Source organism: Mauremys reevesii, linkage group 22, assembly GCF_016161935.1.
Source record: "Mauremys reevesii isolate NIE-2019 linkage group 22, ASM1616193v1, whole genome shotgun sequence".
Classification (NCBI taxonomy): Eukaryota; Metazoa; Chordata; order Testudines; family Geoemydidae; genus Mauremys; species Mauremys reevesii.
This window is the reverse complement of record NC_052644.1, coordinates 19,457,159-19,475,966: the sequence shown is the minus strand read 5'-3', so window position 1 is coordinate 19,475,966 and position 18,808 is coordinate 19,457,159. Positions and strand designations below refer to the sequence as shown.

Below are 18,808 nucleotides of genomic sequence, written 5' to 3'. Positions count from 1 at the left end.
GTCGCCAAAACCAGACGGCACACGCTACACATACAATGCACACCACTCCCAATAAGACAGATGAACTTTTCTTGATGACCAGTCAGGTTCAGGTCCATCTGGGGGACTCGAGTTTCTGCCCGGTGTCATTGGCAGGGTGTTGAGGTCTGGCAGCTCTGATCTTTGGGGCCGTGTCCGGGAGCTGGTTCCCAAAGAACTTTCCTTTTGGATCCCAGTTTATATGGTGAAATTTGAGTCTGTTTTAGCTGTACCTTAACCAACTGTTATGCTAAAATTTTACTAACCAATCCTAACAGTGTGTAACAAAATTATCTAACCAATCCTCCCCCAACCACCTTAATTTATTTGAAACCTAGCCAAATTAATTATGTCACAGACAGAAACAATTAAAGAACCAGATAGAGACCATACAGATAAACAATAAGGAAGTGGGGACCATAATGACAAAACAATAAAGAAATGAGGATTTCACATCCACAACTACTACTACGTGATTTCTTGCCAGACAGGATGCTAGTAAACTAAGTTTTCTTTAACCATTTCAAGATCTGTTTCTTTATCTGGTGATAGTGGGTGCGTGATAGACCCAGGCCAGTTGGGTACAGCAGAAGGGAGATATACTGGCCACTGGATTAGCAGTTTTCTGTTCCCTGACTGACCAGAGCAGGGGCTGCTCCAGGCTAATGAGAACACCTGACTCTAATAACCAGCAAAGAGTCAGGTGAGGCCATTAAGCTAATGTGACCACCTGACTCTAATTAAGGCCCCGCTGATACTATAAAATGGCTCACTCCAGTCAGGCTGGGGAGAGCCAGGGAGCCAGAGGAGAGGAAGTGCGGCTGAAGGGCTGGTTAATGAAGACACCCCCAAGCCATCGTTAAGGGAGCCCTAAGGTAAGGGTGAAGAAGGGAGAAGCAGGAGAGCTGTGGGGAAGTGGCCCTGGGAAATGTAGCAACTCCGGCAGTGAAAGGTTGGCTGCCAACAGCTGCTACCATTAGGGTCCCTGGGCCGGAACCTGGAGTAGAGGGCGGGGGCGGGTTCCCCCCAACCCACCCCTACAGGAACAGCTCCTGGGAGGGGAAGTCAGGCCCCTGTCAGGACAGGAGGTGAAACTGTTTTGGTGTGAGGCCGTAGGAGCAACAGAGGCTGTGGGAGTTCTCTCCCCAACCTCCTTGCAGCCTATGATGAAAAGGGCTCAGTAGACTGTGACCCTGGCCCTAGAGAGAGAAGGGGTATGTGGAGGGTGGCAGTGAGCCTCTGAGGCTGGCATATACCGCCTGGAAGCACGGGACCCAAGGGGACAAGGTCAGAGCTCTGCCACAGGGGGCCACTGGGACGAGGTCTTGTTCTTAGCAGCCTGCTATGACATTGTTTTAATGTCATGTTTAAAAGAGCGGCCGAGCAGCAGCCATTAGCTGAGACGCAGGAAGTCACATCCTCACATTCCATCTAATCTGGCTGCAGATGAAAGCCTTGAACTTTAGGCGTTACAATACGGCTGTAGACAAAGGTCTTATCCTTACAGGGGGGCTGAGGGGCCCAATGGGTAAATGTCGGGGGTGGTGAAGGGCAAATCAGCTGGGGAGCCGGAGCTGAGGCATCTGCCGGGGGGGGGGCAGTTTCTCTTGAGCTCTGTCCCCGTGATCTTGTCCCTTCCTCTTTCTGAGGGGCTGATCGGCACCACCCCCCCCCCCCCTCCCCCGGTGTCCCTTTCACAGCATCCTGAGGTCAAAGAGGAAAACTCGGCTCAGCTGTCAGTCCCTGTGGTGGGAACCAGGCAGCTGCAGGAGGGGATGTGGTTTGCTGGGCAGGGACCAGGCAGCTTCAGGAGGGGATGTGGGTTGCTGGGTGCTGCAGGGATCTGGCTTTGCTCTGACTGTGATAGATTTGGGCTGGAGATTGCAGAGAAACCATCTGATGGGAAGAAAGGGGCCAAGCGCATCACGGGCTTCCTGGGGCTGCAGCCCCTGGCGCAGTTCCTCATTCCGCTCGCACTCGGGCCTCAGGCAGCTGGGGACATAGGGACATGGGGCACCCTAGGGGCCATGGCTTGTGGGCACCCCCCCCCCCATGCCCGGGGCCTCAGGACATGCTCTGGTACAGCCGTGCCGGAGAGGACGTGGGATCATTCTGCCAGCCTGAGCTGCCTGTGGGTCATTCGCACTGTGGTGGTTGTTGAGCCTGTGAAGCGGCCCGGCTGCGAGCTCATGTGTAAAACCCACGGGCAGGTTCCCCAGCTGTGCCAAGGCCCCGGAGAACCAGGGGAAATGGCACTTGCCAGAGCAAGTGTCTGACCTCTGTGTGACTGGGTCCCTGGGGTGCAACCTGGCCTGTGAGACCACTGAGCCCTCCAAAGGCACCAACCTAGGCTGCCTCTGACACTGTGATGCTGATGTCAAGCTAGGATCCTCGGAGAGGCTCTGCACCCACCCAGCCAGCCACAGGCAGGGACTCATCCAACCGCGTTACATGAATGGTCTCCCAGCCACTCAGGAACCATCAGTAGGGAGGTTCCAGCCAATTCCCCCCAGCCTCACATCCCAGAACGGAACCATCCTGCGCTGGTCAGAAGCCAGTCCAGTGTCAGTTCATTAAGTTCTCCCTGTGGAGTGGACACTCACAAGCCTTTGTAAACTAAGCCGAGATTTCCCAGCACTTCAACCAAAACACACAGTTTTAGTCAAATATAAAACAGATTTATTAACTCCAGAAGGGGAGATTTTACGTGGTTATAAGGAGCAGGCGCAGAGATCAGAGTTGGCTACTTAAGAAAATAAAAATAAATTCACAGTCTAAGTTCTACAAATGAAACAGGATTTGAATCAGGCAGCGTCTCCCCCTGACAGATGGGACAAGCAGGTTACAGATCCTCAATACACAGACTGGACTCCATCCCAGCCTGGGACCACCCTTCCCCAGTGCAAAGTCTCTGTCTTCCAGATGTTCCTCCAGGTGTTGAGTTGTGGGGAAGAGAAGCCCAGGGGATTATGTCCCTTCCCCTCTTCAGCTTGCTGGAAACATCTTTGCTGCGACCCGGGGATCAGGCGGTCCCTATTGGTCAAGCAATCGCCATTGTACACAGTCTCTGGGACAGTGAATTCTTTCCTTGAGGGGTGTTGATGAGCCATTAACACTGGCTGGCTGGTCCTTTGTTGCAGTTGAGAGGTTGGCTGTGGGCGTCTCCCAACCTCACAACACATTTCAGTAGCACACCCAGCAATGGATGCAACCGGGCATGAATGCTCAACAGATCAAGACTTTTAAAATGATGCCTCAGAAGGCAACTTCGTACCCAACCGATCATCATTCTAGCGTAGTGGTGAATAAGGGGGCTCCACAGTGCTTCTTTGAGGTACAGATTGTCACCGTGTGATATCACCCTGGGGCCGCCAGGGCCTGGGTAGGAGGCCTGGGACGGGTGAGGAACAGGCTGTGAACTTCCTTTCCCGTGCAGAGGCGGCTGTTTGTGGTGTCCCTGTGCCCACAGGGCGGGTGACTTGTTTCTTTTAACCTTCCCCATCTTTTCCTTATTTTTTGATAAGTTGCTGTTTGATAAATTGTACGTGCTCTGAACTCTGTGTAATGATCAGTGGGTCAGAGAAGCAGCTGGTGCAAAGGGAGAGCCCCAGAGTCGGGACACCCTCACCCCTATCCTAAGTGACCACGACAAGACTGGGGGCCAAGCCCCTAGGGATCCGGGGCCCAGCCTGGCCGGGGTTACGAGGACTCTGCCGCACGGGAGGGAGGAAGGGGAGCCCTCGGGGTCAGGCAGGCCTCTGGGTAAAGGGAGTGGGAGCGAGGACTCAGATCCTTTCACTAGCCAATCCCACCGGGGCAGGTATGAGCCAGGAAAGTTCCCCACAATAGCGGGACCCTTCCCCCGCTTACACTAGGAGCGGGGTCAGCGGCCGCCCTGCCCGTCCGTCCAGAGAGTGAAATGAACCGGTTCCTCCCCCCACAGCCCGGCTGGTCTGGACACAAGCGGCTCTGCTCCGGTGACTCCGGAAGCAGCCAGACTTGGAGCCGGGCTGACTCCGGCTGTTGGCCGCGGTCGCTCAGCCCCCGTTTCAATAGACAGGCCGGGTGTGATTCCTTGGCCGGGGGGTTAACCTGAAAGCTTTGCCTGTGAGCGGCTGCTGCTGGGGGTTTGCCCATGAGCCGAGTAGAACCAGGGGCTCGGTTTGAAACGAGCCCCGGCCTGGGTAACACTGGCGAGGGAGAGAGTTTCCAACCCCCTGAGCCCTCTGGGCCTGTGAGACCCTCTGCAAAGAGCAGCGGGACTACGGGAGTTTGGGGGACAGGCCGAGGTCAGAGCGGGGAGGGATTGTGTATAAGTGCCTATACACAAATGCAAGAAGCCTGGGGAACAAGCAGGGAGAACTAGAAGTCCTGGCACAGTCAAGGAATTATGATGTAATTGGAATAACAGAGACTTGGTGGGATAACTCACATGATTGGAGTACTGTCATGGATGGATATAAACTGTTCAGGAAGGACAGGCAGGGCAGAAAAGGTGGGGGAGTTGCGTTGTATGTAAGAGAGCAGTATGACTGCTCAGAGCTCCAGTATGAAACTGCAGAAAAACCTGAGAGTCTCTGGATTAAATTTAGAAGTATGAACAACAAGGGTAATGTCGTGGTGGGAGTCTGCTACAGACCACCAGACCAGGGGGATGAGGTGGACGAGGCTTTCTTCCAGCAACTAACAGAAGTTGCTAGATCACAGGCCTTGATTCTTATGGGTGACTTTAATCACCCTGATATCTGCTGGGAGAGCAATACAGCGGTGCACAGACAATCCAGGAAGTTTCTGGAAAGTGTAGGGGACAATTTCCTGGTGCAAGTGCTGGAGGAACCAACTAGGGGAAAAGCTCTTCTTGACCTGCTGCTCACAAACAGGGAAAAAATAGTAGAGGAAGCAATAGTGGATGGGAACCTGGGAGGCAGTGACCATGAGATGGTCGAGTTCAGGATCCTGACACAAGGAAAAAAGGAGAGCAGTAGAACAGAGACCCTGGACTTCAGAAAAGCAGACTTTGACTCCCTCAGGGAACTGATGGGCAAGGTCCCCTGGGAGAATAACATGACGGGGAAAGGAGTAGAGGAAAGCTGGCTGTATTTTAAAGAAACCTTATTGAGGTTGCAGGAACAAACCATCCCAGTGTGTAGGAAGAAAAGTAAATATGGCAGGCGACCAGCTTGGCTTAACAGTGAAATCCTTGCTCGTCTTAAACACAAAAAAACAGCTTACAAGAAGTGGAAGATTGGACAAATAACCAGGGAGGAGTATAAAAGTATTGCTCAGGCATGCAGGTGTGAAATTAGGAAGGCCAAATCACACTTGGAGTTGCAGCTAGCCGGAGATGTTAGGAGTAACAAGAAGGGTTTCTTTAGGTATGTTAGCAACAGGAAGAAAGTCAAGGAAAGTATGGGGGAGGGAACCTAGTGACGGAGGATGTGGAGAAAGCTAGTGTACTCAATGCTTTTTTTGCCTCTGTCTTCACAGACAAGGTCAGCTCCCAGACAGCTGCACTCTGCAGCACGGTATGGGGAGGAGGTGACCAGCTCTCTGTGGAGAAAGAAGTAGTTCGGGACTATTTAGGAAAGCTGGACGAGCACAAGTCCATGGGGCCGGATGCGCTGCATCCGAGGGTGCTAAAGGAGTTGGCCGATGAGATTGCAGAGCCATTGGCCATTATCTTTGAAAAATCATGGCGATCGGGGGAGGTCCCGGATGACTGGAAAAAGCTAATGTAGTGCCCATCTTTAAAAAGGGAAGAAGGAAGATCCAGGGAACTACAGGCCAGTCAGTCTCACCTCAGTCCCTGGAAAAATCATGGAACAGGTCCTCAAGGAATCAATCCTGAACCACTTAAAGGAGAGGAAAGTGATCAAGAACAGTCAGCATGGATTCACCAAGGGCAAGTCATGCCTGACTAACCTAATTGCCTTCTATGATGAGATAACCGGCTCTGTGGATGAGGGGAAAGCAGTGGATGTGCTATTTCTGGACTTTAGCAAAGCTTTTGATACAGTCTCCCACAGTATTCTTGCCAGCAAGTTAAAGAAGTATGGGCTGGATGAATGGACGGTAAGGTGGATAGAAAACTGGCTAGATGGTCGGGCTCAACGGGTAGTGATCAATGGTTCCATGTCTAGTTGGCAGCCGGTATCAAGTGGAGTGCCCTAAGGGTCGGTGCTGGGCCCGGTTTTATTCAATATCTTCATTAATGATCTGGAGGATGGTGTGGACTGCACCCTTAGCAAGTTTGCAGATGACACTAAACTGGGAGGAGTGGTTGATACGCTGGAGGGTAGGGATAGGATACAGAGGGACCTAGACAAATCTGAAATATTCACTACACTGAACAAAATTAGAGGATTGGGCCAAAAGAAATATGATGAGGTTCAACAAGGACAAGTGCAGAGTCCTGCACTTAGGACGGAAGAATCCCATGCACTGTTACAAACTAGGGACCGAATGGCTGGGCAGCAGTTCTGCAGAAAAGGACCTAGAGGTTACAGTGGACGAAAAGCTGAATATGAGTCAACAGTGTGCCCTTGTTGCCAAGAAGGCTAATGGCATTTTGGGTTGTATAAGTAGGGGCATTTCCAGCAGATCGAGGGATGTGATCATTCCCCTCTACTCAGCACTGGTGAGGCCTCATTTGGAGTACTGTGTCCAGTTTTGGGCCCCACACTACAAGAAGGATATGGATAAATTGGAGAGAGTCCAGCGGAGGGCAACAAAAATGATTAGGGGGCTGGAGCACATGACTTATGAGGAGAGGCTGAGGGAACTGGGATTGTTTAGTCTGCAGAAGAGAAGAATGAGGGGGGATTTGATAGCTGCTTTCAACTACCTGAAAGGGGGTTCCAAAGAGGATGGATCTAGACTGTTCTCAGTGGTAGAAGATGACAGAACAAGGAGTAATGGTCTCAAGTTGCAGAGGGGGAGGTTTAAGTTGGACATTAGTGAAACTTTTTCACTAGTATGGTGGTGAAGAACTGGAATGGGTTACCTAGGGAGGTAGTGGAATCTCCTTCCTTAGAGGTTTTTAAGGTCAGGCTTGACAAAGCCCTGGCTGGGATGATTTAGTTGGGTTTGGTCCTGCTTTGAGCAGGGGGTTGGACTAAATGACCTCCTGAGGTCCCTTCCAACCCTGAGATTCTATGATTCTATGATTAGAGGGGAGACAGGCTGAGATGAGGGAGGAAGTGGGGACAGGAATTTGAGGGGAGACAGAAAGGGGGTGGGTGGGAGTTGGAGGAGACGGGATGGGTGTTTGAGGGAGATGGGAGGGGAACAAGGTTTGAAGGGGGACAGGGTGAGGGGGAGATGGGCTGAGGTTGATGCGGGGTGGAGGGTTTAAGGGGAGACAGGACCGGGGCAGAGAGGAGGGGGATTTGAGGGGAGATGGACCAAGTTCTGGGTGGGGACGGACGGAGATTGGAGGCAGGATGGGGCGAGGATGGGGGGAGGGGCTGCCATCTCACAAAGTTGGGGTCGACGGAAGGGGGGGGGGATGTTTTCCTGCCCAAACTCTGGCTGAGCTGCGGCACACTGGCCAGCTGCGGGGGCTGGGGGAAGTGAGGGGCAGGCAACGCCCCCCCACCCCCATGGCCATGAGGCAGATTCACCCAGAAGCATGAGGGGGGAACTCAGGTTCCCTAACCACTGGGGGCAGCTTCCATTTCCCCCCATCCCTGTCACTGCCCTGCCCCCCAGCTCCTCCCCCCTCAGCCTCCTGGCCACCAATGTTCCCCCATGTTCTCCCACCCCCAATATTCCCCACCCAGGTAGGCGCCATTTCCCAGAGGGCAGCCTGGCACCATGCCCACTGGGGAATGGCGGCCATCTTAACTGAGGGCAGGGGATGGGTGTTTGGGGGGAAACAGGGCAGGGGATGAGGGTGGGAGGAGGGAAGGGCTGTGGTGGGGGCAGGGTGTGTGGGGGGCAGGCTCAGGGGGACTTGAGGGGGAATAGACCAGGGGTAGGATGGGAGATGGGGGGCAGGCAGAGGTGGGGGGTGTTCATTGTGGGGGGAGAATGACTCTGCTACACAGAGAATCTGCTGCTTGTCGCCCTCCTGCTCCGTGGGGCTGAGAGCAGCTATGGGGGGAGGCTCCCAGGTGGTTGTGGGACAGCTGCTGACCAGGGGGTGGGGGATTTAAGAAACCCATTGGGACCATCTGGCTGGGCTCCTGAGCCATCTTCTAACGCTGCCTCTGCATCGCGGTGCCCCCAGCGATAGAAGCCCCCTGACCCCCAGCTTCCTGCTGCCTCTAGCCAATGGCGTATAAACAAAGCCTGTGTCACGTCCCTCTCTAGGGGCCTGGCCACATAACCACTGACAGTGTCTCCTCCAGCTCGGGGGCAGGGTCTCTGCGGGGGCGTTAGAAGGTCCCTGGGTCTCTCCCGGCTGGTGACCCGCTGGGGGCCCGGGATGGAATTTCTCTTTCTCTGATTTTCTTTTGAACCTGGGTTTATTTGAACCTGGTGGACACGAGGACAAACGGATACAAATTGTCAGTCAGGAAATTTAGGCTTGAAATTAGACGAAGGTTTCTAACCATCAGGGGAGTGCAATACTGGAACAGCCTACCGAGGGAAACAGTGGGGGCGAAGGACCTCCATGACTTTAAGATTAAGCTGGATAAGTTTATGGAGGAGATGGTATGATAGGATAACGGGTTTAGTCAATAGGTCAATTAAGTGCCACACTGGTAATTAGTACAATGGGTCAATGATAGGATATTGTTAGCCTTTTTCTAGAGGGTATAGCTGGAGAGTCTTGCCCGCATGCTCGGGGTTCAGCTGACCGCCATATTTGGGGTCGGGAAGGAATTTTCCTCCAGGGTAGATTGGCAGTGGCCCTGGAGGTTTTTCGCCTTCCTCCGAAGCATGGGGCAGGGGTCGCTTGCTTAAGGAGTGGGTGGATCGGCTTATGTGGCCTGCATCTTGCAGGAGGTCAGACTAGATGATCATAATGGTCCCTTCTGATCTTGAATTCTATGATTCTATGATTCAATTGACATGCTGAGAAAAGCCCCTTAGAACCAGGCGTTACAGTGTAAAGCCGCCATCACCGCTCAGCTATGGCGCAAGGGGCAGCAAACCCAGACGTCCCCCATTGCACCCGCTCCTCACTCGGTGCCACGGCTCGTGTCGCAGGTGGGCAGGTTGGCAGGCTGAGCGGGAAGGCTGCAGAGTGAAACCCTCCAGCACCAGGAAATGCCACAGTTAAGTTTTCCTTAACTCTGCCCCCTTTAATTGCATGATCACATATTAATTTTAGAGACATGGGTCACCAGCCAGCTTTGAACTCAGAATGCAACATAGCAGGCGTGTGTGTGTTTGTGTGTGTGTGTGTGTGGGAATCTGCATGGAAATACAGTAGAACCCAAGAGCTACAAACACCTGGGGATCGGAGGTTGTTCGTAACTCTGAAATATTCATTACGCTGCACGAAATGTTATTGCTGGTTGTTCAAAAGTTTATGTCTGAACATTGATTTCCTACAACTGAACATGGACTTAGTACAGCTTTGAGACTGTACTATGCCGAAGAAAAATGCTGCTTTTAACCATCTTAACCGAAATGTAACAAGCACAGAAACTGTTTCCTTCCCTTGTCAAATCTTCCTTTTTAAACTTCCCCTTTACGTTTTTAGCAGTTTATGTTTAACACAGAACTGTTCTGTATTGGGTGTGTTTTAAGTTATCTCTGCTGCCGTCTGATCGCTCACTTCCAGTTCCAAGTGAGGGGTGTGGCTGGTTTGTCAGTTCATAACTCTGAGGTTCCACTGTAGTGGTCAGTGGAAGATTGAAGACAAGACCCTGTGGTCTCCTGGCTCCCAGCCCGATGCACCTTCCCCAATGTTGCAAGCTGCACTGAGGGTGACTTCTCCCCCATCCCCACAGAGACATAGACAAGCTGGGAGCTGCATGATGCTTGGCCAGGCTGATGGGCCCAGGGTTTGCTGGGTTTTGCAAAGACCTCTGCTTACTTTGACCGCACTAGATTTCGCCTGCAGATTAGAGACAAGGTGTGATGGACGCAGGAAGAGACGAGACGTCATCAACGTCCTGTAGCTGGAGCCACCAGCTGAGTTCCTTATTTGCGGCTCAGTGGAGCTGGGCACCGAGGCATTTGTGGCAGTGCTGAGGGGCCCCTTGCTGCCCCCATCATGGCATCTGCTTTCACCGTCCTCTTCCTTGGTGAGTATTGGAGACAGCCAGGGCCATGGTGGGGATCTGAGACCAGGGCGTGTGCCCATGGGGGGGGGGCAGGTCTGAGACCAGGGCGTGTGCCCATGGGGCAGGAGTGGATCTGAGACCAGGGTGTAGGATCCAGTTTGCTCTGGGATCTGGTCACTAACGAGCTGTCTCCTCTCCAGGCTGCTGGCTGGCCGGGCACAGCGGAGTGTGGGGAGGTGAGTATCAGTCTGTGGGGAAGATGGTAACATCAAGGACTGGGGAGGGGATGCATGCAGGGCCAGCTCTAGGTACCAGTGCTCCAAGCATGTGCTCGGGGCGGCACTTTCCAAGGGGCGGCACGCCGGCTCCTTTTTTTTCTGCTTGGGGCGCAAAAAGCCGGGAGCCGGCCCTGAGCGGAGGTGAGCTGAGGTGGTGGGGGGCATGGGGAGGGCCGCAGGAAGTAACCCGGGGGGCAGAGGAACCGATCCCCCCCCCGCTCACCTCCGCTCCACTGCCGCCTGCTCCCCCAAGCACGCCACCGCTCCGCTTCTCCCCCCTCCCTCCCAGGCTTGCCGCACGAATCAGCTGTTTTGCAGCAAGCCTGGGAGGGAGGGGGAGAAGCAGAGCAGCGGCGGCGCACTCAGGGGAGCAGGCGGAGCAGACGTGAGCTGTGGCGGTGGGGGCGCGGGGAGGGCCGCAGGAAGTAACCCTGGGGGGGAAGAGGAACCACTCCCCCCCAGCTCACCTCCGCCTCCTCCCCCGCGCCACTGCTCCGCTTCTCCCAACTCCCTCCCAGGCAAGCCTGAGAGGGAGGAGTAGGAGGGGAAATGCAGTGCGCCTAGGGGAGGAGGTGGGGCTGGGGATTTGGGGAAGGGGTTGGAATGGGGCGGAGAAGGGGTGGAGTTGGGGCGGGGCCGGGGGGGGCACGGGAAACATTTTTTGCTTGGGGTGGCAAAAAACTTGGAGCTGCCCCTGGATGCATGGGGTGGGGAAAAGAGGAACTGAGCCCTGGGCCTTCCCCAAAGTTCAACCCAAACTCCCCCTGTGAGCTCAGAACCGGCCCCATTCTTCTGTGCTCCCCCCCTCCCAACCCCATAGAGTAACTAGGAGCCGAATCTGGCTCCCGGGGTCTGAGGAAGCAGCTGGGAACCATCCCCTGGTTCAATGTGCTGCCCCCAACAGGCTGTGAAGATCGGGGGTTGGGGGTGGCCTGTGGATTTATTTCAGCTCATACAAACGCTAACAGGGCCCATCCATGGGCTCTAGATCCCCTTGGGGAACCAAAATGTTCCCGGTCAGTGCAGCCATGGGGAGAACCCCCCAGATCCTCCCCTGCCCCCAGATCCACCCCCAACAGCTCCTCCCCTGCACTCGCAGCCCCCCGATTCCCACGGCCTGGGGAAAGGTGGGTTTTCTGTGACTCCCACTGGTCACAGACTCTATTTCCAACCCCGGGGCGGGGGGCAGAGCTGCAGGGGGGGCACTGGTCAGGCTCCCTGGCTGGCCTGTGGTGGGGCGGGGGGGGGGGGCAGGTGATCTCTCATGCAGCCGGGTCCTGAGCTACGTCTGGGTGAACCCCCTGCCCCCGAGCCCCATGGGCAGGCAGTGCCAACCCTGGTAGGGGACAGACTCCTACAGAGGCCGAATGACGGATGGACTGAAATGGGGTGGAGGGGAGGTGTGGGGGGGTGTCTCCCCTGTTTACCTCCTGTCTCTTGTTGAAAGCAGGGCGTGAATTCCCCAAACCCACCATCTGGGTGAGCCCCAGCAGGGTGGTGGCGCTCGGGGGAAGCGTCACCATCCGCTGTGAGGGTTTGTACCCGGGCATGGAGTTCGTTCTGCGTAAAGCTGGACACCCGAACCTGGAGCTGCAGTCGGTGCCTGATGGGACCGTGGCTGAATTTCCCATCCCCAGCGTCAGCCGGGAAGATGGAGGGAGCTACACCTGCCAGTATCACTCCATAACGGATCAGAGTCGCTGGTCGTATCTCAGCGACCCCGTCGAGATCATTGTAGCAGGTGAGGGAGGGTCCCGGCTCAGCGTCCCGGCTCCCAGCCCCAGCCAGACCCTCACGGGCTCTCTGCACCGATGGGATGCTCAGAGCCAGGCTCTGCCCTGAGCCCTGGGCCCAGCAGAGGGGACGCCCGGCCGGAGAGCGGGGACAGAGTCACTGGCGGGTTCCCCAGCCAAGGGGGAGAAGTAGCTGCTGGAGAATTGGGGCAGAGGAAGGGGGGCTACCTCCTCCAGGGAGAGCTGGAGTGGGGTGGGGGCAGGCTTCTGTGGGGGGGCGGGGCTGGCTTGGGGGGCAGGGAGGAACCAGGGCTGTGGCGGTGCACTTTCCGCCTCTGATGAGTGCAGGCCCGGCCCTGCTGCAGTCCTCAGGGGAGCGGGGGCGGAGCTGGGGCGTAGCAGTGACGGGAAGAGGCTTTGGGGAAGGGGTGGAGTCGGGACAGGGCTGGGGCAAAGCCGGGGTGGGGGCCATGGGGAAGAGGCAGGGCAGGAGCTGGAGCAGCTTCATACTTTGTGTATGGGTAGGGACGGCCCTGCAGTTAGGGGGTGATGGGCGGAGCTGAAGGTTATAAACCTCAGTGTATAGTAGAGACTTGCACAGTCCCCTACAAGTCGGTGGTGGTGCTGTGCACAGAACCCAGGAGTCCTGGCCCCCATCCTCCCTGCTCTCCCCACTAGACCCCACTCCCCTCCCAGAGCCAGGGACAGGACCCAGGAGTCCTGGCTCCCAGCCCTCCCAGCAGAGAAGCCAGGGAGTGAATGGACCCTGGAGACTGGCCTGGCCTGTCACCCGCCGGGGAGCAGAGCTCTGGGCCCCAGGGGCTGGGGTTGCTTCGTGTCTCATGCTGTGAGCCCAGGGCTGAGGGGAAACTCTGGGCCCCTGTGGAAAGGGATCCAGGAGCCCGTCCCCAGGGCCGCCGGGTCTGACCCACCACTGAGGCCGTGTGGTGAGGATGGGCCCCAGGAGTGAGTGATGGGGCCTGTGTCTCACGGCCTGTCTGCTTCCCACTGCAGAGCCCAGCTACCCCAAACCCAGCATCTCCCTGAGACCCAGCGGGGGGGTCTCCCTAGGGGGAGCCGTGACCATCCGGTGTCAGGGGCAGCGCCGGGGCATGTGGTTCGTGCTGAATAAAGAGCGAAGCCATTTCCCACCTGTGGATTCGGACGGGTTTGGGGCTGAGTTTCCCATCAGCAACGTGCGCCGGGAGGACGGCGGGAGCTACAGCTGCTCCTATCACAGCAGATCAGAGCCGTTCACCATGTCGTACCCCAGTGACCCCGTTGAGCTGGTGGTGAGAGGTGAGGGGCCCGGCTCGGCGTCCCCGTTCCCAGCCCCACCCCCAGCCAGACCCTCACGGGGTCTTGGTGCCAATGGGACACTCAGAGCCAGGCTCTGCCCTGAGCCCTGACCCCGCAGAGGGGACGCCCGGCCGGGGAGCAGGGACAGTGTCACTGGGGGGTTCCCCAGCCAGGGGGAGCAGCAGCCCCTGGAGACTCGGGGCAGGGAGGCGACTTTAACGCTGCCCCTTGTGCGTAGGAACCGGGAGTCGCTATTTAATCCCCTGATCCCCTCCCCTCTGTTCTCCAGGCCCCGCCCCAGGCAGTGCCCTGGCCTGGGCTGAATGAGGCAGGGGCTGCAGGAGAAGCGGTGGCTTGATGGACACGGCGCTGGGCTGGGACCCAGGAGATCTGGCCCAGCTCCTGGCGCAGCCACAGACTCTGTGTGATGGGAGCACGTCACAGTTTTCAAAAGTGTCCTTCATTGTGGGGGGTGCTCAATCTTGGGGGATCTCAGGCCGAGCGCCCACAAACCAAGACACCCCCAGTTAGTGGAGACCTCTGCAAACGCTGCCTCAGTAACGCTGGATGCTTTGTGTCGGGGGAGCATGTAGGGCCCCCACCATGATCAGGGCCCTGTTGTGTCAGGCGCTGCATAAACACAGAATGAAGAGACAGTCCCTGCCCCTGGGAGCTCACTGAGGAAAGTGAATCTGTCTGTGCCTCAGTTTCCCCCCCTGTAGAATGGGGATAATGACCCCTCCCTGCCTCCCAGGGGGTGACTCCCTTCCTGGGGGGGGGCTCAGGCCCTGCTAGGGTGTCAACTTTCCAATTTGTGAAAACTGGACACTGAGTGCGGGAACCTCTCCCACCCCCTGCTCCGCCTCTTCCCCAAGGCCCCGCCCCCTGGTCCTCTTCCCCCCCCCATCGTCATTCCCTGCTCTCCCCACCACCCTCCCCCTGCCAGGTGAGCCAGGCGCCAGGGGTGAGGGTGGGGGAGGCAGAGCCAGGCTGTGGGGGTGGGGATGGTTGGGGCAGGGCAGGGGAGGGAAAGCCACACTCCGGGGGTGGGGGTGAGTAGGGGAGCGAAGGGGAGGGGCAGCTGTGCTCTGGGGGTGGGGGGTGAGTGGGGCAGGTGAGGGTTGGGGGAGTCGTGCTCCTGGGGTGGGGTGAGTCTTGCAGGGAAGAGACCCGCGCTCTGGGGTGGAGCAGGGAGTGGGGAGGGGGAGCGGATGGGGGTGAGTGGGGCAGGTTGGGGGACGGTGGGAAAGGGAGAGCCACGCTGTGGGGGTGGAGGTGAGGGGGGCAGGAAATGGGGCAGGATGGGGGAGCTGGGCGGGTGGGGATGAGTGTGGCAGGGAGGGGACCCACGCTCAGGAGATGGGGGAGGGGAGCAGGTGGGGGTGAGCAGGGCAGGCTGGGGGAGGGGGAGCTGTGCTGCTGGGATGGGGGTGGGGTGAGTGGGGCAGGGAGTGGGGCAGGGCCCCTGCTGACTGGCTCCACTGCTCCTCCAGGCTCCAGCAGCAGCTGCTCTTCCCGCCCCCTGGTGGCAGAGGCCGGGTACTGCAGGGAATCAGGTTTAGTGTCCGGTCAGAGGCACTGCCAGGTTCCCTGTTCAACCCACTTTCCGGCTGAAAACTGGGCACCGGCAACCCTGGGCCTGCGGTGCCGGCGCCAGAGACCAGCCCGTGAGTCGCTCTGTCCAGGGCAGTGAGTGAGGCAGGGGCCACACACGGCATATGAGGATCCCAAGCACTAGGGAGCCGCGGCGCGTGTCTGTGGGGCTGGGAGCCCAGCTCGCAGGGCCGGGATTCTGGGTGGGGGGAACTCTGGGATCCAGGAGAGAATCTCTGCCCGAGGGCCCCTGGGTCTGCCCGTGGCTGGGGGAGGCCGGGGCTGGGTGGGTGCCTGGGTCTGGCTCTCAGTGCCTGTCTCCTGTGCGCAGATCCCAGCTTACCCAGACCCTCCATCTCCCTGAGCCCCACTGGGGTCACCGCCCCAGGGGCAGACGTCACCATCCGGTGTCAGGGGCAGCGCCAGGACGTGAGGTTCTTCCTGCACAAGGCTGGAGACCTGAACCCACAGCGACACATGGACCCTGCTGGGGACGTGGCCGAGTTCCTCATCCCCAGCGTGGGCCGGCAGGACGGAGGGAGCTACAGCTGCAGCTACCGGCCCCGGTCAGAGCCCTTCGTCTCCTCGCAGCCCAGCGACCCCGTGCAGCTGGTGGTAGCAGGTGAGGGGCCCGGCTCCATGTCCCCGCTCCCAGCCCCACACCCAGCTGGGTCATCAGGGGGCTCTGCACCAATGGGTTGCTCAGAGCCAGGCTCTGCCCTGGGCACAGCAGAGAGGACACCCGGCCGGGGAGCGGGGACGGAGTCACTGGGGGGTTCCCCAGCCAGGGAGGAGCAGCAGCCACTGGAGATTGGGGCAGAGGAAGGGGGGATCCCGGCCCCCAGACGGCTCTCCCTGCTCTGGGGATGCATGGAGGGGTCAGGGCCCAGTGGCTCCCTATGGCACAGGCCCCAGCCACACAAACACCCTGTGCCCCCGGGAATAACAGTGATGATTGAAGCTGAGTTTTGGGGGTGGGGGGCAATCGCCAAGTCAGTGTTTCAGCCCCTCCCCCCAGCTCAACAGACACTGGTTCTATTCCCGCAGGGGGAACCGACCCGACCCAGCCTGGAGCGGCGCCGACTCCCACCCACCCGGGCAGCGTGGGGCCAGGTACATGGGCTGGGGGGGAATCACCATCAAACCAGCCCTGGAAGGCTCATGCTGCCCAAGGAGCCTCCCACAGGGGTTGGGGCTGGTTGGGCGGGACGGGGGCAGTGACTCCTGGTGCATGATCCCAGACACCAGGGGGAGGGGCAGCCCCTGCCCCTCCCTCACCACCAGACCCCCCCAGCTCCTCCGACACCTCCTGCCCTGTAGGTTGCTGCCTGGAAGCTACTGGGGGGTCCCAGGAGAGGGACAGGATCCAGTGGGCCTGGCTCTGGGGTTGGGACCAGCTGGGTGCCCGGGCAGGGCCTGGGGCTCGGGTTCCCAGGTGTCCGGTTTTTGACCCGCACACCCGGCTGCAAAGGGACCCTGGCGCACTCCAACCCCCTGCCCAGCCCGGTGAAAATGAGCGAGTGAGTGGGGGGGGGAGCGAGCGATGAGGGTGGTGGAGTGAGTTTGGGGGGGGGGGGCTCAGGGCAGGGGCAGTTCATCCACCAGGGCAACCGCCTTGTTGGGGAAGCTGAGGCTCGGAAGCCAGACCTGCCAGATGGGGGGGTTGGGGGCTCCGCTCCCAGGGCAGCGCCAGCTGCTGATCTCCCCGTCCGAGCCGCCGAGTGACTCTCCCCTTCCCCCACAGCAGCCTCCCCGGGGCGCCCGGATTTCACCCACGCCAACATCGCCCGCCTGGGGCTGAGCGCCGGGGTCCTGCTTGTCCTGGGGCTGATCCTGGCCGAGGCCTGTTACAGCCGCCCGAGGGGGGCGCCCTAGCTGAGGTGACCCCTTTGTCGCTCGCCTCTGGATCCTTTTTCCAGTGTCTCCACCTTCTTTCTATGGAGCGGGGACCAGAACTGGACACAGCTCCCGGCCTGCCCAGCGCCGAGCAGAGCGGTTCTCACCACCCGGGACGTGCGCGCTGCCCCTCTGGTAGTGCAGCCGCACGTTGCATTTGCTTTTGTCTTGCACCGGCATCGCGTCGCTGACTCACGTTGAGGGTGCGATGATCCACCACAGCTCCCCGCTCCGTCCCAGCAGTGCTGCTGCCAACCCAGCTACCCCCATCCTGCGTTTGTGCATTTGGTTTTTCTTCCCTACATGCAGCACCTCCATTGACTTTTGAACAGCTTGGAAAAGAGATGACTAAGGGCTGGTCTACACTAGGACTTTAATTCGAATTTAGCAGCGTTAATTCGAACTAACCGCTCAACTGTCCACACCAGGAAGCCATTTAATTCGAACTAGAGGGCTCTTTAGTTCGAATTTGGTACTCCACCCCGGCAGGTGGAGTAACGCTAAATTCGACATGGCTAGCTCGAATTAGGCTAGGTGTGGATGCAAATCGAACTTAGTAGCTCCGGGAGCTATCCCACAGTGCACCACTCTGTTGACGCTCTGGACAGCAGTCCGAGCTTCAATGCTCTGACCAGCCACACAGGAAACGACCCGGGGAAATTTGAATTCATTTTCCTGTCTGGGCACTTTGAATCTGACGTCCTGGCTGGACATCGGGGCGAGCTCCGCAGCACCTGCAACGATGCAGAGCTCTCCAGCAGAGGAGTTCATGTTATCTGTGAATAGAAAGAGGGACCCAGCATAGACTGACTGGGAACTCTTGGATCTGATCGGTGTGTGGGGCGAGGAGTCTGTGCTTTCGGAGCTGCGCTCCAAAACAGGGAATGCGAAGACCTACGAGAAGGTCTCCAAAGCCATGATCCAGACAGAGGATACAGGCAGGATGCAACGCAGCGCCGTGTGAAAATCAAGGACCCCAGACAAGGCTACCAAAAAATCAAAGCGGCAAATGGACGCTACGGAGCCTGCCACCACTGCCCCACCAGTGACCGTGGACTCTGACGATGGGACAGTGTCGACGGCCAGTTCCTCGGTGATGTTCACGGACGGGGAAGATGAGGAAGGGTTTGTGGAGGACGAGGCAGGCGAGAGCGCTTACAACGCTGGTTTCCCCGACAGCCAGGATCTATTCATCACCGTCACGGAGATCCCCCAACAACCCTCCCCGGCCATTAACCCGGACCCTGAATCAGGGGAAGGAGCAGTCGGTAAGTGCTGTAACCATGTTAACTTTTATTCTTAATATAACAGGAATCTTAACTGTGTGAAAAGGAGGTCTCTCTAGATATGGGGATAGAACAGAAATCATCCTTGGAGATCTCCACGAAGCTATCCTTGCGTTAATGGAAAAGCATCAGCAGGAGGTTCCTGGGGAGAGCTGCCTTATTGGGTGCTCCGTGGTAGCACAGTTTTCCACGCAAGGCTTTCATGAGGAACTCAGGGAGCACTGCCTCCCCGAGCACGGCTGCATCGGGCCCTGGTTCGTGCTAGCTTTCACGCAGCATGCGCTCTCTATCTCCTTCAGTGACCCTCCTCAGGGTGATCTCGCTCGGAGACTCCTGCATCTAATTAGGGTAATTACTGTAATTTTACGCCTGGTCCAAAGTATTTTTAAAAAATCTACGGACAGACGGCATAGCACAGACTCAGCACGCAGCTGCGTGACGAGCGTAACGGAAAGCCAAAGAATATAATGGACGCTCATGGAGGGAAGGGGGAATGAGGACGCAAGGTATCCCACAGTTCCTGC

General features: G+C 57.7%; 1 protein-coding gene across 1 annotated transcript in view; it reads left to right on the top strand.

Moving 5' to 3' along the window:
- LOC120388454 (immunoglobulin superfamily member 1-like) overlaps positions 1-17,024 on the top strand; it is a 33,911-nt gene extending 16,887 nt beyond the window's left edge. The window contains exons 3-7 of the mRNA XM_039510276.1: positions 1,719-2,211; positions 11,928-12,218; positions 13,225-13,502; positions 15,682-15,724; positions 16,850-17,024. Of these exons, the coding sequence (XP_039366210.1) occupies positions 1,719-2,211; positions 11,928-12,218; positions 13,225-13,502; positions 15,682-15,724; positions 16,850-16,977 (1,233 nt within the window). The 3' untranslated portion in view covers positions 16,978-17,024. The remainder of the gene's footprint in view (positions 1-1,718; positions 2,212-11,927; positions 12,219-13,224; positions 13,503-15,681; positions 15,725-16,849) is intronic.
- The last annotated feature ends 1,784 nt before the right edge of the window (positions 17,025-18,808 follow it).